General features: G+C 48.4%; 1 protein-coding gene across 1 annotated transcript in view; it reads right to left on the bottom strand.

Moving 5' to 3' along the window:
* Window positions 1-6,772: 6,772 nt before the first annotated feature.
* MN1 (MN1 proto-oncogene, transcriptional regulator) overlaps window positions 6,773-23,127 on the bottom strand; it is a 34,663-nt gene continuing 18,308 nt past the window's right edge. Inside the window, exon 2 of the mRNA XM_030958562.1 lies at window positions 6,773-11,721. Within this exon, the coding sequence (XP_030814422.1) occupies window positions 11,534-11,721 (188 nt within the window). The 3' untranslated portion in view covers window positions 6,773-11,533. The remainder of the gene's footprint in view (window positions 11,722-23,127) is intronic.

The following is a 23,127-nucleotide window of genomic DNA, read 5'->3' as shown; positions in this document are numbered from 1 at the left end:
TATTTCTGAAATTATTTGTCAGAAAAGAACATCAATGACATAGAAAATGGGTTGCAGATGTAACCTTTTCAAGCATCAATAATAACTTAAGACATTTGAAACAAAATCTTAACTCATAAGTGACTCCATCACATGGGGCAGTTTCTGAGGCAGGGGCTCACAGAGGAGAGACAGGACTGTAACACATCCCAGCAATGGTGCCCCCTCCAGCTCTTCCACTTAGCAAAGAACAATTCAACTCTTGCATTTGCCAAAGCTACTTCCCTTTCTGAGACCTTTATTCCTGATTTCCAGGCTATTCCTGGACTCACTGGGCACTCCTGGCTGGAAAAGGAGGCTTCCAGACCAGGTCCAATAGCCAAGTCCCACAATACACTGACATTAGGACAGATTTCTGTGAGGTCCAGCACAAAGGCACTGTGCAAGACATTCACACACACACAGAGCTCCTGCTCTCATGGCCAGTGTGGCTGCTCCAGCACAGGAAGGATGAGGGAGAGCAGGGATGTCCTGTGTGGCAGTGTCACAGTGTCCTCAGCTCCGTGGACCCGTGGTTCATCCACAGCCTCTGGGGGGTTCCCACTGGCTCAGGGCCCATCACTGCTACAGGTCTGGCACAGACAGAAAGCCAGCACTGCCACCACCCCAGAATTTCTGTAATGAATATCACCACTGTCATCTCAGAGGCACATGCTTAAGGAATTTAACTACTTTAATACAATGGGCTCAAATTGCCAAAGAATGTTTGTGCATCGGTGTGAAATCAGAAATTCGGGGAGGGGGTGCTTTATCTGTCAAAGGCCAACCTCAGGGGGCTGCCAGAGCAGACAGTGGGAAGCTGGATTGCATTTGACACGCATCAGCCCATCAAACACAAACAGCCTTCAAAGTGCTGGGAGGCTGAGGCAGCCCCATCACAGCCTGGGCTGGCCCCACCGGGCTCCGACCCGGGTCACGCCCCGTGGGCTCTGCAGGACCCACCTGGGCCTCCCAGCCTGATCCTGCTCCATAAATCACAGGAAAAGAGATACTTCTGAACAGCTCAAATTAAGATGAAATGCCTTTGTTTGCAGGCTGGGAGCTACCTGTGCCATTGCCGTGGCTGTGTGTCACTGCAGAGATGCTCCAGACAGACAGACAGCAGATGTGCAGGCACAGTGGACAGAGCAGCACACCAGGATGCAGCATCCAGGCTGTCCCCCCATCCAACCAGACCAGAAATGGGTCAGGTATGATCAGCTAATGACTGTCCAACAACAGCCTGCCCAGGATGGAGAGAAAACATCCCAGCCCACAGCATGGGCACAGTACCAGTGCTCGAGGGAGGCCAACCCAAAACAGAAATCCTGCCAGCATGGTCAGACCTCAGCCAAGCATGGCCACTGCTCACAAATCCCCACTCCTGGGTGTCTGTGGGACTGGGAGTCCTGGGCCTGGCTGGGGCACAGCGAGCACACTCCCTCTGCCCCATAACCATCCCTTCAAGTTTTGCGGGAGGGTTTCCAGTGCCTGGAAAGAGCCAAACTTAAATTATTCCCGGGGAAAAGAAACACAAAACCTTGTCTTCAGATTAATCCCCAGACCTCCACCCTGAACAAACCCCTTCTGCAGCCCCCATTGCCAAGCCCAGCCCCGGCTTTCCAGCACAGGCTGCCCATGGAGCTCTTCCAAGGGGCTGCACAGCCCTCTGCAAGCATGAGCACAGCTGAGGGGAATAAATAACAGCCCCAAAGCAAAAAAACAGCCTTTTCTTACAAAGCAAAGTCTCAGATAGTAAATGAAGGGAGAGGAAGGGGAGGGAACGTGCCTGAGCACCCCCTCTTCAGCAGCTCCAGCGTCACTCAGCTGAGCAGGGTGCACAGCAAATAATACCCACTCCCCTGTGCCCCTGCCCCAGCAGTGAGACCCCACACACCAGGGAATGCAGGGGAACAGATGGATTTTCCATGGGAAGGAGCTGTGACTGCTCCTTCCAGTTGAACATGTCAGCCCAGCAGAGCCATGTGTTCAAACCATTAAACTGCTGCCTTTGCTCTGCCAGCAGCGAGGGGAGAGAGGGCTTTGAGGAGGGATATTCAGAGGGAAATGCTCCTCAGCCTGGCACAAGGTAGACAGGCCACAGAGATGGGTTGAGCCTGAGCCCATCATTTGTATGTACCCCAAGGTTTTTCTCTTCCAGATACTTTGTCAATGAGACGAAGCAACAGTAAAATGTGAAATTGCATTAATGCAAAAGCAATCTCTCACACATGGGGCTGCCTTCACCTGGGCTCCTAAGCAAGAGCCTTGATAAGGAGGATCAGGCTTATAAGGCCAGCATGTTTTGGAGGTTATTTGCACATGGGTTTGGGGTTAGAGGTTATTCCACTGCGTTATTTCAGGCCAAAACCTGTGCACAGCATTGAGCCAGACAGAGATTTCTCAGAGATGAGGGTGTGGGCCATTAATTAGGGAAACTGACAATGTTTAATCTCACTGCATCAAGAATAAGGGACATTGAGGGTCCATGAATTGAGATAATTTGATTTTAATACAAATACAATATTTCTCTCTCTATCTTTATTAACATCAGAAATGTAAATAGTTTCACACAGATTGCAAAGGAGCCCCTGCCCTGTTTGCTGCTGGGAGAGAAGGACACGGCAGACACAGTGTTTGTTTACAAGGGATTGCAGGCTTAAATTGTCAACCACTTCCCCAAAATCACCACAGAGCTGCTGGCAGCCCAGGCCAGGAGCTCAGCACAGAGTGGAGGCTGCACCAGTCACATTCTGGGGCATCAAACCCAGCACCTACCCTTGCATTCAGGAGAGGAGACACAATGCTGATGGGGCCAGGAGCAGTCAGCTGGAACACTTCAGTTCCCCTAAAAGAGAGGAATTATTTTCCATGGAAATTAGCAAAAAGCTTCTGTTAGCAGCAATGGGAAATAATTTAAAATCGTATCTTGCAGGTAAATGAAAGTGCACACCAAAAACACAGCAGTGGAAGGAAGGCTGGGCCTGCAGAGTTCAGGGGGGAGTTGGCAGGGCTGATGCTGCCTGCAGCCCCCAGCCCCAGCCCTGCAGCCCTCGGGTGCTTCCCAGTGGGATGTGCATGTCTGCAGGAGGGGTGTGCATGCCCCACCTGGTTCTGGGTGCATGTGTGCAGGAGTTTACACCCAAAGGACTGGATTCACTTCACCTGGGCACGAGCTGCTCTGTGAAAAGCTCGGAGTCCACCACAAGTTGTTACCTCCTGAGAGGGTGGGCAGAATGAGAAAAGCACAGCCTGATCATCAGCAGGCAGCAGGAACCTGAGACAAACTCAGGATTTTCCTGCATTTCATCCCAAAAACCTACTTTGGGCTGAGTGATACTCTGAGTTACTTGGCTGACCAAGAACACAAGGCACAGAATTCAGATCTTTCAAAAATGTAGGTATTCTAATAAACAATCCAGAAGACCTCCCTAATGTGGGAGGGAAGCATTCTGGGGATAAGTTTCCACAAAAGCAAAATATTTCCTGGAGCAGGCTTTCCACCAGAGGAACAAAGAAGGTTTCAGAGGCTGAAACCTTGGGCAAGGCACACCTCACACTGTGGGCATGGTGCTCGTGTCCCTCCGAGGCCACTCTGCAGCCCAGCAGTGCAGTGCAGGGTGCAGCAGTGCCTGCTGTGCTGGGTGCTGTGCACAGGTTCTTGCAGGGCTCCCACACAGTTCATGTCTCCAAGCATTCCCTCAGGAGAACCCCACGGACCATGTCCAGCTCTGTTGTTTCAGCCACGCTGTTGAGGCGCCTGTTTACTTGGGAATCATATGTTTTCTGCCCTGGTCCTCACTGTATTCAGAACAGTTACTTAGCTTCAATAAGCCCCTTGTTAAAGCCTTTTCCTTTCTGTAATCTCATCAAACTAACCAAAAGGAGTTTGTTCTGAAATAGAGTCCCATTTTGTAACCTGGCTTCCTGGAGGAGCGCTCCCCATGCTCACCCGGCCCCTCCACCACAAAAGGGCTCTGCTTGTCCTGGCGCTGACAAAACACTCCGTCTGTTTGGGTTAGTCAGCAGGGGGTTAATGAAAAGCCCGGCCCTGGGGACTCCCACCTTATCTGCAATCATGAATTTATTGAAGAATGTGTTAATGTGCTGGATTTTATTCATCAGGGGTCAGGGCTTTTCAAATTCTTCCTCCCAGCTCCCCCTCTTTCCATCCCTCCCCAGCAAGCTCACAATGCTGTTTAAACAAAGGACTCCCAACACAAAGAGCAAATTTACACAGTAAAGTTTTCTTGCAAGCCCAGAGCAGAGTCTGGAAGAATTCCAGCTTTATAAAGAGAAAAGGGGGTGGGGGGAAGAAAGGGGGAAGGGAGACAGGGGCATTTTGCAGAGGATAAAAGGAAATTGAGAAAAGTTCCCACCTCCTGAAGCTCAGCCCTGAATATTCTCCATCAGTTAACCCCAAAGCAGGAGGATGTTTTGGCAGAACATGAGCCCTCATAGCATCAAACTTCTCAGCCTTCTTCGAGGTAGAGGCTGAAATGAGTGTTTCAATATCACATTTAGGGTGACACTTCAACAGCTCCTTTGTCTGTGCACTGCTGACAGAAACCCCCAAAGAGGACACAGCAACCATTGACCAGGGCTCCTCCTCTGTTCCTTGTTTCACAGGTGTGACAGAAGCATGATGTAAAAGGAAATCGGCTCAGCAATGGTGACATGGTGACACGTGTCCATGGCCAAGTGAGAACGCAAAGGAACCACAGATCCCACCTCCCATATCCCACCACAAGCTGTCCCAAGACCAGGGACCCCCAAGGTCCTGTCAGAGCACCCCTGGCACCTCCCACCCAGGCTTGGCAAGGGCCCAAACCCTCTGCTACCTGCCAGTGCTGGAAATAGACAGCCATGGATCCCCTTCCATCACCCCAAACATCATCCCCACAAAGGGATGTTTGGTTGGTTGCTTTTATTCTTTTTCACTAAAAGGTTAAGGACCCCCACTACCCTGTCCATTTTGGTTGTGCTGGTCAGAGCTCTGGGCATTAGAAAACAGGGCACAACCTTGCACTAATGAACCAAAGATGACCTACATGATTTTCTTCAGGTCTTGTCACCTCCACTTCCTGCACTGTCATTACTGAGCTCTGGCAACGTCTCAGAAAGGAGAGCTTAGGAGACATCACCCCCATGCACTCCTCTGCCCTCTAGACACAGCCTCACAGAGCTCACCTGAGCAGTGAGTTTTTAAGCATTTTACAAGCAAAAGATAAACATTTTACAAGCAAAATATATGTGATGTTATTGGCCATAATGTTAAACTGCTGGGGGAGCTCCAGATTGTCTCCCAGGCAGGAGAGTAACCACTTCAGGAATATGACCTAGGGATTTTGGAAATACTTGATATTAAAAGAAATCCATTATAATGGGATTCTATTTTCTAACAACTTTCTCAGCCAAAAGGATGCCACTGACTCAAACTTCCATTCCTGTGTTTATTTACCTTGGTTTTTATGCTGTACTCTCATAGCACCAGCAGCCAGCTGCAAGCAGCTCACCCAAACAGCAGGGGATGAGGGGGTTTAAAGGACTCTGGATCACACACAGGAGCCCCCAGACAGCCCTGCAGGAATGTTGGCTGGCACTGCAGGGGCAGAGCTGCCCAGCAGCCACACGAGGTGGCCACGGAGGGGCCGAGCAGATCTCGGCCCATGGGATCCAGCTGCACTGCCAATGGATTCCTGACAGCTGCACATACAACACATATTTACAGGGTCTCCTCCAAGACAGGAATTCCAAAGCCTCATGCAGAAAGTAACTCAAAGGACATAATGAAATCAGTTAAATGGCTTGGGCAGAGAGATGCAGCTACAGACAGATTTCAGCTCTCAGCACAGTCACAGGCCACAGGAAATTATTAGAAGAGCAAGAACTGTAAAAGCTCCAGGACCAACCACTTGCTTTTCTTTACTTAATAAACTATAATCCATGCTTAACTCTGACACAGACCAGGTGAGCCTCTGAGCACAGTGCCCTGGGATGAAGGCAAGTGTTTGGGATAGGCAGGAACCATGCCAGCATCAGCAGAGGTGACATTACCAGGTGACAAGTAAAGCCAGTGTCAAGAGCAGAAATCAAAGCCCAGTGAGTTGATTTTCATCTGTTAATGTGATGTGCAGTGAGCAGGGAGCTCCTGCTGCCTTTTTGGAAGCAGGAGCTTGGGGTGGAGCATTGCTGGAGCAGGAGGGGCTGCTCCAGCTGCTGGCAGAAGCAAAGGAGCCTTTGCACAGTGGGAGATCTGGGAGCCAAGAAATGGCCCGTGTGCTGGAGGAGCTGTGTGAATCCAACCATTAACAGAGCTCGTGGGCAGTTTTACTGAACAACTAGGACAAAGCAGGAGCAGGGCTGTGCAGGGCTGGGGGCTTGGGGAGCTACCCCAGGGGCTGCTCCCACTGCCCAGCAGCTCCAAGCATGGTCTGGCCCCTCTGGACAAGCTCCAGTGAGCAGAGGAGAAAGAGAGACACTGCCACAGAGAGCAGGACAGCCCCAAGATCCCATGACAGCATCTGAGCAGAGCTGCACAGACATCTCCACCACCCAACAGCAAAGAGGCTACCAACAACCTCAGTGTACAGACAGGGCCACCATCCTGGGTGAGGGTTTCCTGAGATCGTGGGCAAATTTGTACTCATCACAAGGTCCAGGGCTTACCTGAATATGAGCAGCATCCATTCATTTCTTCACACCTCTGGGAAAAAGGAGTTGCTAAAATAATCAACAAACCTGGTATGAAATATAGAGTAGCCACCATTAACATCATATTTATTGTTATTTAGTTGCTCAGTAAAACATATACAGATATGTACAATATGCAGGAATACAGAAGACTGCACTTTACATATTTAAAAAAAAGAAAGAAAAATAACACTCAATTTCATGAGCTATCGTCACAGTCTTCCAACCAAGCATTTAGGAAATGAATTTAACAAGAATTTAAAAAAAAAAAAAAAAAGATTACAGGATTGCCTAACACACAGCAGAGTCAAGTTTTCATATTTTACATGTGCAATAACATTTTTCAGAAGAGTTTGCTAATGCAGTACGGATTACCAGTGTTTTGAGGTTTCTTTTTTTTTCTTTTCCATGAACCAAATTTAGTACAAAGAAATAATATCCTTTTGCTTAAGGCTGTTTTAAAGCTGTAATATTCTTGGGTAGTGAATAGTGATAAAGTTATAACTGCCGGAAATCAGAACCTGCAGTTTCATCAGTCAGAACCTATGAGCGGATGGACTCAAAGCAACAATTTTAATAGAGAATTTCTAAGACAAAATTAGACTATTTCCTCCATTAGCCTTAAGCATTAAAGAAGAAACAATTCTACAAAAATGGGTTATGCTCTTACACACCATCCCTTGAACAGCTGTGAATCCAGTAGCTGACAAAACCTTACACTGCAGCTTAACAAAAATAAGTCAAATGTACCAGTTTGATTCCTGTTGTCCAACCCACCCACCCAGTGACTGTCCCACTGCTGTGCTCACCTCATCCCTTCCACCTCCCAAAAATGGAACGTTTTGCCTTGGTGGTGGTGCCTGGAAGTCCAGCCCCAGAGTGACCATGGGGACCACAGGACCTGCACAACTCCCCAAGTGATCCAGGTGACAGAATTCTGGTGCTCATCCCCTTCCATCCTCAGACACTGTGAAAACCTTAACTAAGTAACAAGCCTAAAGCCCCTTACTAATGCTCAAACAGCAGAGAGCAAGTAACCCCAAGAGAATGTGATTCTGGAGAAAATTTGCAGGAGTATTTAATAAATGAGGCCTATTCTGTCCTTTTTTGGCAAAGAGGTATTTGATCGCTCCTCCCAACTGAAATGCAAAGGAAATTTTGCTCCGTTTGCTACAACACTGCAAGTTGCGTACTAAGCACAGGGTTTCTTCTAGGGAACGCAGAGGGAGCCAGGGAACAGGGCCAGGAGATGGGGGATGTCCTGGCTCCCCCAGCCCAGCCAGCCAGGGAGAATCCCCAGGGCAAGAGGCAAAGCCACACTGTAGCTGCTGTTCCCAATCCAAGGCAGATTGTGCATCCTACTACCCCTCTTTGCCTTCTTGTCCAACTGCCCCCATCTGGAAGCCATGTAGGACACACAGAGGAGGTTTCTCCCATGCATTTGGGGAACAGGTATCTGATAAAATTCTCCCCCTGTTGACCCAACTTGGCCCCTGGAGGAAGTGAGCCTTGGGCATGGGGCTCTGCAGCAAGCAGAGGTCAGACCTCAGTGCAGCTCAGCCCTACCACTGTTCCCTCAGGCTCCTGCTGCTCTCTGTGCCTCAGTTTCCCTCTCCACAAGAGTGCAACTTACCTCTTCCACAACTGGCTTTTAACTACAGCTCCCAAACATGTTTCAGTTGGAATATTATTTTTTAGAAAATGAGATAATTTCCATTCTTACCATGTCAGGCCATGCAGACACTTTATATGTGTTTAAAAAACTGATCAGTGAATTCAGTGTAAAATCAATGGAGAAAATGGGTACAATGAAATTACTGCAGGTGCCACCAGCACTGTGACAAAGCTTGAACCTTCTTGAACCTTGTATATGCTGTCAGTACCACATCCCCAGGTGATGAGCAGGACATGATGCTTGTCCTGGTCAGAACACAGAATTTCTGTTCTGATCTTTGGCAAAAAAACACCAAAACCCTAAAAAGCACAGGTTTGGTAGGTCCTGGCTAACAGCTGCCTTGAGCAGAGCTCATTCAATCACGATCAGACAGACAGGAGGTCCGCAAGAGGACTGTGTGTGACCATACAATTCAGTTAAACTCCATGGCCAGTGAGCCCAGCACACAGCCAGCCACTGCCTCAAATTCTCCCTCTCTGACAGTCCCAACCCTGCACTGCACCCACTGCCCAGAGCAGAGCCAGAGGGGGCCAAGTGCCACAACACCCAGGGCTCCACACTGCACAGCTCAGGAGATTGTGGAGACACAGCCCCTGGCCTCAGGACACCTCCTCACCTCACAGGAGTCCCCTGATTTTAAGGGAATTGCTTATGCTCTGCATTTCCATAAGCAAGTGGGAAAGCAAGTTCCAAGTGGATGAGAACAACACTCCAAGAGAGAAGTGCAAGCTGCTGAGAATGAGCCAGCAGAACTGGGTGGTGAGACCAAGCCACCACAGCTCCACTCAAACGGGGATTTCTCTTTAAAAGCATCTGAACTCGGTGTTCCCTGACAGGTTCCTTCCCGTGGCACAGGGTGTGCATCCCTGACCTCAGGAAGCCTGAAAAACCTGTTCTCTTCAGTGCAGCAGGAAAAACTAAAACAAAGCACAAGGCAAGGGACTGCACTCCGAGCAGGAATGCCACCAGACCATGAACTTGGCCGAAATTTCCAGCTGTAAGTGATAGAATCCAGTGACTGGTGTCACCCCAGGGCCCCCTGCTGCAGACTGAGCCCCCCACTGCAGGATTTAAAATCAAACATATACTTAGGTAAGCCAGGACTTGAGGAATCACAGGCAAAGAGGCACCTTCTGGAAGGGGGCTGACAGTGATTACCAGGAGATACGTTACTGGGGATGGTGACATTTTATTGCAGGTGCAGGAGGAGCTCTGCACTCCTGGTTGCACACCCTGACAGAGGTACAAACCATCCCAGCTTTTTGATCCAAACCAAGTGGGTGTGAGGCAGCTCCACAGCCAGTTGCTCCAGGATGGGCAAAAATCCTCATCCTCATGGAAGCTCCAGCTTTAATACAAAGTAAAATAATATTGAAAACCAAGATTAAAAACTTATCCAAATTTATCCAAAGTCAATTCATTGACCAGACCCATAAATCAATCCATGCATGGTTAATAAGAGCACATTCAAATCACATTTCCAAACACTGTGAGTCTCTCTGAAGCCACATACGACTGAGAGTGAGGATTCCAGACCACCCTTGGCTTTTTAGGCAGAATTTCCTCTCTTTTGGTGTCTACCAAGAATATTACCTCAAAATAATTAAAGACCCAGCACAATCATCAAAGATAAAATATAAAGCAGTCTTCAACTCTGTCTGTCCCTTCAGCAGAGACACATTTGTGAAATCATGAATAAATAACCCTAGAGAGGCCAACCTTTATTTCACAAGCAAAACCAAACCCTCTAGTGCTGTTCCTGAGCTCCAGGAGCTGTGGGAGGTGAGCTGCAGGCACAGGGCAGGACGGGGCCACGCCTGGGCACAGGGACACACAAATCATGGACAGTGTGACATAAAACCAGTGGAGAATCAGCCCATCGTGTCAGCTGTGGCTTTATCTGGTTTGCTTCCAACTTTCATTTTGAATGAGCATTATCTAGCCTGAGCAGGAAAGTATGGCTTTCCTTTTATTGTGTGCATCCAGCAATGCTGTTCTTCAGTGTGTGGCAGAAATGGGGCCTTGAATGAGTTTGGGGGATTCTGACACCAGGTCTCCCTGCCCTGGCAGATTAGGAAATGCCAGCCCTGGGCACACAGCCCCCTGCATCTTCCAACCTGGGCCATCCCTAACCCCTGCCACTGCACTGGGACCTGTTGTGGCAGGGGCTGGGGCACACCCAGGCAAGTGCAGGGGACACTGGACCTGCTGCCAATCAACACCATCTTTCTGCAGTTTAAAATGGGCAAAAAGCGGGTAGGGTGCAGGGGATTTTCTTCTCCACTATCAATAAAGTGGGAAATGCAGGAGCACCATCAGGCCCAGGCAAGCAAGAAGGAGCCTGGGCCTTTGGAGTAAGAGATAATGACTATTAAACATGTTTAAAAAAACCTCTCCATACCTTCCCTGCTGTGCCTGAACCAGCCCATTCATGACAGAGCTCCATCCCGGGGCTACACCCGCGTACACAGAGCAAGGAGCATCCTGGCCTCACCAGGAGGCACAGAGCAAAACGAGGCTGAAAGCAGAGCCTCATTCTCTCAGGAAAGGGCAGGTCCACGCCTGAACATTCAACAGAGCATCAACTGCTTGGTTGGTATGAGACTGGCAAAGGCTGGGTGTCACTATAACATATGATTTAATGCTGACCATTTCGCTTTCACTGGTGTTTATTCCTGAACTGCTGCTCCTCAGGATCACCATCCTAATAAGCACTGAACAAAGCAAAACAAAACAAAACAAAACAAAGGAAAAAAAAAAGAAAAACAAAGCAAATGAGGAAGAGAAGGAGGAGGAGAAGGAGGAAGAGGAGAATCTTTGTCTTATTATGACATACGTGACTTGGACACACACTGAGATGAAAAAGGAAAAGGCCTCATCTATAAATGTATGCCAAGGTTACAGAATAATGGGAAAAAGTGGTCTAGCAGGAAAATCTTCAGCAAAAGTGTGCTAACTGCAGAAGGGTTAACACTGGTAACATACTGTGGCAGAAGATTAAAAAAAAGTTGAGGTTTACTTTAAATTAACCCTTTCCAGTCCATATGCCACTAAGCAGGTACCAACCTAGAAAAATAGTCCACCTAGCAGTAGCGGCCCTTTGAAATTAAAAAACAAAAAAGAAAAAAAAATAATAATTTCTTTTGTTCAAGTCAGGGCAGCCACAAAAGTCCCGAATCTGTTGGAGATGTCCGAGTGCAGGGACCTCCACGTCGGCACCGCAGTCCGGCCCTTGGCCTCGCCCACGTCGTCCGTGCAGTGGACCGAGAGGCACTGCAGGTGGGCGCCCGTCTGCGCCGCCGCCGCCGAGGTCTTGCTCGGGGGAAGGTCGTGGGCTGCAAAGGGTTCACAGAGAGAGGTTAGGAGACCCATGACACGCAACCCCAGCCTGCAACCCCATCAACTCACAGCCTCCAACCCCCTCAACTCACAGGCTTGCCAGGGGTGTTGCCACCACCTCTCTCCCGGCCGGCCGCACCCCTCTCCTGCATCTCTGAGTCACCACCAAAGGTATGGCTCCCCCTGCCCACCCTGAACTGAGATCTTGTTCACCAGGCCAGAACAACACCCAGCACCTGAGAGAAACCAGTGATGTGTCTGAATGCCAGGGATGGACCCAGAACTGATGAGCGCGTCCTAGACCACAGCACAATTGGGAACTTTCCTTCCCCGCTGGAAATGGATGATGAAACAACACCAAGCAGGAAGCCAGCCCCAAACCCTCCGTGCCCTCGTGGTCAGTCCTAGCATCAGTCTCCCTCCTCCCCTCTTAAAGGAGCACCATGATAACATTTTTCTTAAAAATTCGTTCATTTTAGGACTTTGCATGATCTTTAGCTATCATTAGTTTCTGTTAACCACAGAAATGTAAGACTTTAACTGAAACATCCTAAACAATGTCCCTAAGACTTTTTCCTCCAGCTTTTGCAGTTCATGTGAAGAGTAGCTAAAATGGGTAGAACATGACAAAGATGCCAAAAACCAGCTATAAATGTTTAACATCTCAGGACTTTTCCTCCCATCGCCTTTCTCCTGTTCCACAAAGCCAAGCAGTGTAGGGATACCACAATTCATGGGGCAACTCATATTACTTTCACTGAACCTCCTGCTATACCAGATACAAACCCAGAACTGAACTGCTTGTTACACAATCACAATAATATTAAAAAATAATGCTAAACTAGCCTGGAAGTCCCTGGTTTAAACTGGAAAAGGCTTTCAGTGCTTGATTATCACAGGATGTCAGGGATGCTCATATCTAAAACACTATAACAACACCACACAGGAATTACAAAGAATCTGAGGATGTGATGCCATCAATGCTGGAAGAAGGAACCAGGCTCCAGAGCAGCACTGCTGCTTGCTCAGCCCTGCTTTGGGTTAGTGCTGCAATGTGCACAAACCACACAGAGCTCCGCTGCACACCTCAGCTGGGCCCCGTGCTTGCTTTAATCCTGTGCTGCTCCAGTCAAGGATCCAGCAGCAGCAGGGCAGAGGTGCTCACACTGTCCATACCCAAATGGATTGAAGCTCCCTGCAGTTGGTGTTGGGTGGTTTTAGTCAGTTTTAATAAACAAGCAGCACTGAGAGGCTGAGCAGAAGCATGGAGCGGAGGCTGCTGCGTGATACCCGAAGTTCAGGCAGGCAAAGAGGTGCTGGCACAGATCCCTTCCCAGCACATGGAGCTTCTGCTCTTCTTTCCTGTCACCCCTGAGTCCTACAGCTTTGGGAAAATCACAGGGCAAAAACCCCAGACTCCCTGAATAACCACTATTTGATCAGGTGTTCAATTAAACTTACTGTCCAGAATGCAAGTATACCTAAGACAATTTTTATTTATAAAACATTCAAAGCTCAGATGGAATTGTGCAGAAAATTGTGAACAGGAAATGTTTTCCTTACTTGTATTTGTTCACAAGACGCACAGTACCCACTGTTTTTATTCTTAGGTCTCCCTGACTGCACAGGACATGCTGGGCTCGGCACAGGAAGAGCCAGCGCCTCGAGATTAGTCCTTGTGACAGCAGCTCTCTTCCTCTCCTGCAGAGAAAGAGGAAAGAGTCCCACAGCTGAACTGCTGCCCCAAGGGGCCCAGGGGTCCCAGCAGTGCTTCTACAAGTGCTGCAGGAGACCCCCAAGAGCCAAGGTAGAGGCGGCACATTCCCAAGCTGGGATTGGAGCCAGAGCTCCCCTGCACCAGCTGTGCAGGCTGCCCAACACCTAGAACAGAGCTGGTCCTCAGCAACGACTACATAAACAAGTTCATGTGCCACAAGGAATTAGAGAATAAAAAATTAGGCTTATTTGTTTGTAAATCAGCAACTTCTTTCTAAGCCATTTGCTGTGGATAAAATTCATAAGCAAACTATTGATAAAGAAATCAAAACAAAATCTGTCCCACATGGATGAACAAGATTCCTTGGCTTGAGAGGAAAATCCAAGTAAAAGAGATGAGCAGGAACTCACCTCGGTTTGCAAAGCCAATACTGACTGACACTGTCCACATGAGCCTTGCTCACCATGGGACACCAGTGTGGGAGCTCCAGCTCTCCTGTGTGTTGTTAATGAGCACAGAAAGTGACGTATTCAAATCCAAAACAAAGACAGCTCCCAGCAAAGCTTGCATTGGCACAAGAATGCTCAAAGCCAATCTGGATGGAAATTTTCAGTGCAATTTACTTTTTTCCAGTATTTCTGTCTTGACAAAAGTATGATGCTTTCCAGGAAAAAAACCTTTGTAGCAAAAAATTAAAGTTGTGCTGATCCACCTGGTGAGAATTATGTTCTTAAGCATGAGGTACTGCCTGATGCTTGTCCAGAACAGTAACTCTCCCAGCAGACCTGTTTCACCAGCCATCCTGTCTGCCTCCTCCCTCACAGCCACAGTGTCCTGGCACTCCCCAGGCACAGTGTCCACAGTCCAGAGCAGTTCTGGTAGCTGAGATGGACGTGACTCGGCACGTTAAAATTAGTCAGGTAATGCAAGATGGTGTCACCACATCATTGCCTCACAGCTGCCAAGTTCCAGATAAATCATTGTCAGTCACAAAGTACCTCACTGAAAGCAGGGAATTTTCAAACAAATTATCTTTAAACTGCACAACTGCCTCTATTAGCAACTACTGCAAGAAATTTGTGTTATTAAAAAAAGCAGTACACTGCTAATAAGGGCCATCCTCCACACCCAAGATCTTGAGATGGTCTGGGTGGAGACTTCCCCTCCAAGCCAAAGGACATGACACAGAACCTGGGACTGACAAAAGCACAGCCAACCCTGCACAAAGGACAGCGTGTGCCACTTGGAAACAGTGCTGAATGCTGAAGCAGAGGTAAGAAATCAAACATCATCCATAAGCTCATGTCATGTTCATGTGAAGGGCACGAAACCCAAAGCAGTAAAGTGACCAAAGACCAAAAGAAGTCTGGAAAACGCTCCCCCGTGGTGGTGTCCTTCCCCGCTGCTGCTGCTGATGCTGTGGTGGTCTCTAGAGCCAGTCTGCCAGGCAAGAGCTTCTGACCAAGCTTCACCTGCCAAACACATTCCAGCCATTCAGCTCCAGACAAACAGTGAGAAGAGAGTGCCCAGCCAGGCTCCCAAGCCTCCCTCCAGGCCTGACCCTCTGCTCTGACCTTGCACATTTGGGAAGCTGCTCTTTCGTTCTGCTCTACTTTGCAAAGGCACACAGCCTTCAAAAAGAAAAGGTTGCTGTTTGTTTGTTTGTTTGTTTGTTTTTACACAGCATTAATGGCAGCGTGGTGACTAACCCAGGAGCCTGGCCAGCAGCGTTGGAGCCTGCAGCTGGGACACAGGAAGAGAACCAGGAGTTCTACACCACGAAAAAATTCAATACACGCACTACAGACTGCTTTTCCATATCATCTCAGAAAAAACCACATTTCTTTAGTGAGGTTAGACCCTGGCATTCACCTTACTCTGCAGACAGCATGTGTACACACCTTCAGTCCCCTCCAGCTTCCTTCTCCCTTTTTCATGAGACCCTGAGCGGTTAAGCTGCTCAATATAAAGCCTCTTTTGTCATGTACCATCTTCTTATGCATTATGAAAAAACAAACTTGTCCTCCTTACTGTGACAACCCCACCGAGCACTGCGCAAACCCTGAGGTGTCCCAGTTTTTAAGTAAAGTAATCCCATTAAAAACCAGTTCACCTGCACAGCTACCACACGTTGAGTGCATCTCCTTGTCAGAGAGGAGGCTAATTGAGGGAGGGCTGGTGTAGCCAAGGCAACTGCAGATGCTATGCTCAGACACCAGGAGCTGATGCTGCTCTTCAGGTGCTGCTTCTGCCATCCCTCTCATTTTTGCCAAAATCACCACCAACAAAAGGACAGAAAGCAGCGAGACACAGGAGCGAGAGCACAGACACAGTCTGGTAGGGGTCTGGTTGGGAGTGGGTTCCACTCCACATTTCAGCGTTCCTTGGAGATTGAAGTGACAAACAGGAGGTGAAGATCCCTAGAACGGCTCCTTGCCCCAGGGCTCATCCCTTACACTTGCTCACCGCTGTGACACGGGCTGCGCTGCCCAGGGTCCGGCTGCCCGGCACAGCACGGCCCCGCCGCCGCCCTCGATGGCCAGCCGAGCGTGAAGGCCCTGCACTGCTACTCATCTTGTTAAGGCTGAATCGCAGGATTTGGCCAATAACACTATATTCCCTGATCAGAGATCTGTTTCCCCTCTACCATCTGATAACCACTCTTAAAGGACGCGTTAATGGGCTTCCCTTCACTCCGTGCCCGTTAAGCAGAGGCCGAGCTACCATAAGAGGGAATAGATTTGAGTAATGATCCCTTATGAGGCAGCAAACCTACATATAGTGTTTAAAATTATTCCCTTAGGACAAGATGTTTTTCACCAAATCTCCCACATGACAGTTTGACATATTGGTTCAGGCACATAGCTCTGCATTTGTACACAGCACAGAAGCATCTCTTTTCAGTTTTTGAGAAAAATAAGGTCTGAAAACATTTCATGTTTCCCTGGACACTGGACCTAGTCTCCACAGATTAATTTATTCCTGAAATTGTATTTTTAAAATTTTATTTTTAAACACAACTAGTTCATTTGTGTTGATGAACAAATGAGCAATCTCCTTCCTCACCTCTGCAGCACTGACAAAGTCCTTGACAAAGGCATTTTCTTGACCCTGGAATACAAGGAGGCAAGGGCTTGCATTTGTTCCTAGACAGAAGCATGGCACCTGCCACCTGCTTACACTATAAACCTGCACCACTTTCAGGTGTCTTCACCTCTGACAATCTGTGTCTGCTTTGGGCTGGATGTCTCTGCTGTTCCCAATGCTGGGAGGGCACAGACTGCCTCTGGGCCAGGACTGGCAGTGCCCAGCTCTGCTGGCACTCAAGGAAAAGCCCCAACTACCCATTATTAGAACATTCCTCTTAATTTGATTTTACGTCTTCATTTATTCTGCGTAATCCCTGCTCGTAAGACACTTAAAGGTGCTGCTCTCCCCTGCTGCTCCCTGCTCTGTATGCACAGAATTCAGTGGTGGTGGTTAAGGTGAGCAGCTGATGCCAAGGACTCGTCAGGACTCACTCAGCGGAAATGGGGACAGGTGACTCCTCACATTGCTGACCAGAAGCACTCAGCAGAGACACCCCAGCTCCAGGGTATGGGCCACATTTCACTCCATGACATTTCAAGAAGCCATTTGGCTTGGTCAGCCCCTCAATTTATTGTCAAGGCCCAGCCAGCTGAGCGCTCTCTGAGAGCCTTTCTCACGGAAGGAGGAAGGGCTCTTCATCAAACATGCGTGCACAGGGCTGAGCACCCTCCCACAGCACTCGTATATCCTGCAAACCAGGATTAAAGCTCTGACTTTGCTGCAATACAGACAAGACTCACCCAAAGGCATGGCACACCCTGGCTAACACACAGTCTGTTCACCCTTAATGCTGCTTGCTGCCCACCCCTTCATCAGCCCATCAGCTCTGGCAGCATCCTCTGGTCCTCACAGGCCCTTCCTCCACAGACAGCTTGATTAATTGGAGGTGCCTGAGGCTCTAAAGGGAGCGTGTATCAGCCCGTGCTACAGAGATGTTTATTTTGTTTTCAGTGGTCTCCAAGCTGGCATGGGGCTCCATCAGAGCTCGCTGCTTGCACAGAATTCAGATAACAAGAGACACATAGTGCTTGCTGCAAATACATATTTTTCTTTTTTCTCCCTTGACCTCTTTTCCTGCTCCTGTTTTCACCAGGAGCAATGGAAGGATGTGCATGCCACGACAGGGAGGCTGCCCAAACCCACAGCAGCGTTAAGAGTTTGCTGTCAGGCTGTAGGATTACAGTCAGACTGTGAGCCACACGCTCACACAAAGAAACAGAAGAAACTAGTGAAAAAAACGTGAAGTAGGAAAAATGCTAACCCTATCAATGGAAAAGGCAGCACTCATCTTACATGTAGCATGACCTTGAAGACACAGAATGAAGGATGTGTGGATGAGGACAATGACATTGCTGTTGTAAAATCCACTGTGCCAGGAGGAGACAAGAGATGGGGAACTCATTGCTCCCCACCTCGCTGCCACTGCCCTGCAGGAGAGCAACACACCACCATGGCTCCACAGGCAAGTGTGAAACTGCCTACACCTATTTATTTCTCTGGAGGCTACTGTTAAATCACTGCTTTCCAGCTCCATGACTCTCCAAGAAGAAAGGCAAGCTCTCCATCCCTGGAGAAGCCAGAAGCTCCAGGCCTTGGGACAGCACCAGCTCCTGTACCTTGCTAGATGGCCACAGGGACAACGGACTGTTTCTAACTCATATCCTTCCTCTCTTTTGGCTACCTTCAGTTCCTCTTTTCAGTTTAACACACTGACTCTCAGGCTGGCTTCCCTGCAAAACACAAACCACAGAGGGGGGTCCTGCCTACCTCCCTGGTGAAGTGGCTGATGTTGGGGTTTGGTTCTCACAGAACAAAAGACCATTCTGGCAAACCAGGTCCCAGCCCAGCTGCAGTGCTGCTCTTTGCCAGGCTGGTCCTGCCTACCCCATGCAGGTGAACCACTGCCTGTCTGTAACAACCATGGAAAGCTGAGCTTCCAACCAGGGCCTAACCCAACCACACAGCTCCAAACCACTGGTCAGCTCCGGTGCCATCACCAACAGTGCGCTCTCCTCAGCTCTGCACAGTGTGAGAACTGTGGCCCTTCCCAAGCAAGGATAACTGGCATTAAAAATCAAACCAAACCAAGCGCCAACAACAGTCGGACAATGTCTGGACACTTCCAACAGAAAATAAACGTGAGTCCAGCAACTGCAGCCCCTTCCAGCACAGCTGACCCAACACTCACAACATCCATACTCGCTGCCATCCAACACCAGTGAATCCTCAGGGAGCTCCAAGTTATTTTCTGGGGTCTGTTGTTCTTCCCCCTCAAAAAACCTGAACACTTCTGCTCACCTCTGAAAGGAGTGAACTGCCTAAGCCCCAGCCACCAGCTCCCTCACACTGACACTCAGACCTGGCACTGGGAGAGGCTACAACAACCAGCTTCTCTCACATAATCCCTCCTTCTGAAGGGCTGTGGCTATCTCAGACATGGCCCTGCCTTTGAATCCAGCCCCCAGCATGAGAAGGCCGCCTCCATGGCAGGAAAGAATACTGGCTGACTGATCCTGTGTTTCCATGCTGCTGGCATACATCACCTGCTTGCACTAACTAAATGCTCTGAGCCTATTTTCACCAAGAATGACAAATGACACATCCGTGATGAGTAAGGAAATGCTGGGTTTTGCTTTCAGATTTATTTCATACGTACGCAAACTATCACATGACAGTTTTACACACAGCTCCAGCCCATTCAAAACCCATCTCTTGACTGCCAGAACGCACAAGCAACAAAAGATGTTCAATAAAATCCAAAGTGGAATTTTATGATTGCACAGAAGTCACATGAAACCATTCAGTAAGCTCTCACTTAAATAAAACCAGTTCTGGACACTGTCTAGTATTATTTCAGGGCAGGCCAAAATCGAAAAAAGATGCTACTTAAATCTGCACTAAATCACCACCTGGACATTCCAAAAATAAGGTAAAATGCCAACTTCCACTAGCAAGGAAAGGGGTGTACCAATGGATTTCTAAAGGCAGTGAATAGTTCATGATTATGCACAGAACAAACAGAAAGAGAAACATGTAAATTCCAGTGCTCTATCAGATTTGTGCTTTGACACAATTGTGGGGGGGGGAAATAGACATTATAGTAATAAGTAGGATATTTAAGCCCTACAGATCATATATGGAAAACTATTTTCCTTGAGTGAAAACAGAATTAAAGATGAAGATTCCCTTCAAAGAACGTTGTTCGTAGTCATTTAATTTCAGGATGCAAATTAAATGAGCACTTGTTAGCCAAGCAAAAGAAGGGAATTAGCTCTGAAATATTTTCAGTCTCTCGGCCAAAGATTTTGGGTGTTTTGTCGCCTTGTTCCCCAAGAGCTCCCGTGTGCTCTCACACCCCAAAGCCGCATCGGCATCCAGCCTGGCTGCCAGGGCTGGGACAGGGATCTGCTTGGTCCCTCTGTCTCCTCCCTGGCTCTGCCCACAGCTCCCGGAGATGCCTCTGCCCCATCTATAACTCACAATTACGAGAGCCCGTAACACAAAACTGCCACAGGCAAAGTCAATCTCTCCCAGGGGCCTCACACATCTGAGGCTCCTGCACACCAAGAAACGGTGATCATGTGCAGTAATGCTTGGGGTTAAACCACACAAGTTCAAGGATATCCCTGAAAACACAGTGGGAGTTTACCAAAGGCTAACATTAGTGAGAAGAACCAGCATCAAGGATCATTAGCTCTTTTATGCCATTTATTTATAGCCTACCTTGAAACATCCCATTTCTCTTTAGGACGCCTCCAGCTGAAGTTTGGTGTCTCAGGGGTGAATGAGGAGACTTTGGGAAACAGTGTTCATGAAAACAAAAGGTGTTCAAGCAATTTTACCACTCACACATCAAGAGAGAAGAATCAAGAATTTTACCACTCACACATCAAGAGAAAAGGAAGACAAGAGACCTCAGGTCAAAGCTGGCACCTGCAGACACAGCTCAGAGATGGACAAAACAGGCTGAACAGGGCTCTAAGTACCTGGCCTAGTGGAAGGTGTCCCTGCCCATAGCAGGGGTGTGGAACAAGATGAGTTTTAAGGTCTCTCCATACCCAAACGATTTTGTGATGCTATGGGGCACTCCCTGACCTGCACTGTGCTCAGCAGCACCAGCTGCTTGACACTTGACACCCCAAAAAACAGGGGGTTCCAAATCACTGCTTGCAAGTCCCTTGCAAGTAATTCACAGGTAAATTCTAAAGAATCTGCAAGGAATAACTAAAAAGAGCAGAATTGTCAGGAGGCCTGAGCTTCTTAAAGAAGGGTCAAAATCTCTGCTGGAAAACATTTAAGTGCTGGCAAATCAGACTAAGAGCTGATACCATCAACCCAGCAACTCCTGGGCAAATTCTTGCTAGATCTCTTCTAAAAAAAAAATTCCCAAATTCTGGTATATCCTAAATTTTGACTACAGAAAGAGACAGAAATGTCGTCATATAATGGATTTGGCATATTCAGAAAGATCCCCTAAAGCAGCAATAAGGTGTGGTGATTGAGCTGGGGCCCAGAAGTCTGATGGAGGAACAGAGTTTGATTGAACAGCATGTTTAAAAATTAAATCTATCTGAAAGGGAAAGAAAAAAAATATTAGAAGAAATGCACAACCAAATGAGGAGCAATGGCAGTGAGGGAAATTCAGCATTTAAAAAAAAAAACACACAAAGAAACCTGGCATTCTTAGGTACAGCTGTAAGTGCCACTATTAGGATAAGAGAAATATAAGCTCATCTTTTACTTCCAATTGTCACATCACTGTGGAGAGTCTTTGTGAAATTCTCAGAATAGCAACGAATCAGGAGCAAACAGCTGTTCAAGCAGGAAAGTCACAGGTAGACAGACTTTCCTTGCTTCAACAAAAAATTAACTCTAAAGTTTCACAGGCCAGTAAATCAACAAAATGGGCCTGTACAACACAGGACAAACAGTCTCATCTTCCAGCCCAAAGCTGAAATATGGGCCTGTGTTCTCCTTCCGGCCATATGCTCACGTGATTTATGACCCACAACAATTTCAATACTCCTGGAAAATGAAAGAACAGCAGACAATTAGTTCATCCCACTCTGCTGGGGATTGTGTGGGCTCTGCCCTGTGGCACCTCCCCAGGGAACGAGGGCCAGCAGCCCCAGTTGCTCCTGTCAAGGGCAGGGGAGGGACATGGGGCTGAGCAGCACCCAAGCACTGGCACAGGGAGCACAGCACAAGACTTCACTGTATGGAGCAGCCCACAGGAGCACCAAGAGAGATGCAGAAGGACTTCTAACCACGGCCTGGAGTGATAAGACAAGAGGGAATGTTCTTCCTCTGAGAGAGGGCAGGATTAGATTGGATATTGGGAAGAAATTATTTACTCAGTGAGTACTGAAGCACTGGTACAGATCCCCCAGAGAAGTTGTGCCTGCCCTACCCCTGCAAGTGTTCAAGGCCAGCCTGGATGGAGCTTGGAGCAACCTGGTGTAGTGAAAGGTGTCCCTGCCCACAGCTGGAATGAGATGACCCTTCCAACCCAATTCTCTGATTCTCTTCTGTGATTCATTCCTATCCCATCTGTAACTACGGCTGTTAACCTGGTCTAGAGCAGGTCAGTGCAGAAGCACAGACCATCCCACTAGCAGGGTGTAAGGACCTTGTCATCTCTACCTGCAGCTGTCCCAGGCAGGGCACTGCCTGCAAGGCAAACACTGCCAAACCAGGCAGGATTCAGCTCTGCAGCACCTGCTTCGCTGCTACAACACAAATGCAAAGGCATCACCCAACAAACAAACAAAATCCTCCACCCCACCCTGAATGAGGCTTTTCCCTCACACAGGTGGGGTGAAGCGCAAGTTCAACAGCTTGACTCACAGCTAAAACTTCACCTAACCCCAGCCACCATGGCAGCATCAGCTGGGGCTGATGCACTTGTGAACCACCACGGAGCACACAGCTGAGAGCCTGTGAGATACCAAGTCTATTGACACAACATCAAAATTGGTTTTTCTGAAGCCAAGGGTATCCAGACTGGTCTTTAGCTAACTTCTGAGTGACAAACTCAAGTCATGTGTCAACTCAAAGGCAAGTCTCTGAACAGCAGTTTCATGCCCTCCATGGATGAACATTTTGTCCACTGGGAAATGCGCCAAATAACTCAGGTATCCATAACAGTACTGCAGTGAATTCTGCTATCTGCCATCCTGCTCAGGTCTGCATCCACACAGCTTCATCCCCCAGCAGCAGAGCTGCCAAGGCAGATGGGCCAGCAAGGCTTCAACAAGAGGGTGAGCAAAACAGCAGCAGGAGCCCCCGTTACCCACAGGACTGCAAGGATAGAGGGATGCAGTCTGAGCTTGGTGTCCTAATGTACCCACCTTGCCTCCCTTCCTGCAGGGCTTAAGCAGAACACAGCAGTGCTGAAGGAGTTAATCTTGCCTGGAACAACCTATCTCCAGTTTCTCAGAAACTCCAAGGCTGCAGAGCTGGGCTTTCTGCTCCCTGCCTGCTCCTGCCTGCCCTGCCTGCAGCCTGACCCCTGACATTTCCACTCTGCTTCTCCCTGGCATGGAAAACTTAACCATACACAAACAAACAGGTTGGGAGGACAGATAAATGGAAC

Source organism: Camarhynchus parvulus, chromosome 15 (assembly GCF_901933205.1).
Source record: "Camarhynchus parvulus chromosome 15, STF_HiC, whole genome shotgun sequence".
Taxonomy (NCBI): domain Eukaryota; kingdom Metazoa; phylum Chordata; class Aves; order Passeriformes; family Thraupidae; genus Camarhynchus; species Camarhynchus parvulus.
The sequence above is the reverse complement of the archived record's forward strand: the minus strand, read 5'-3'. Positions and strand labels throughout refer to the sequence as shown.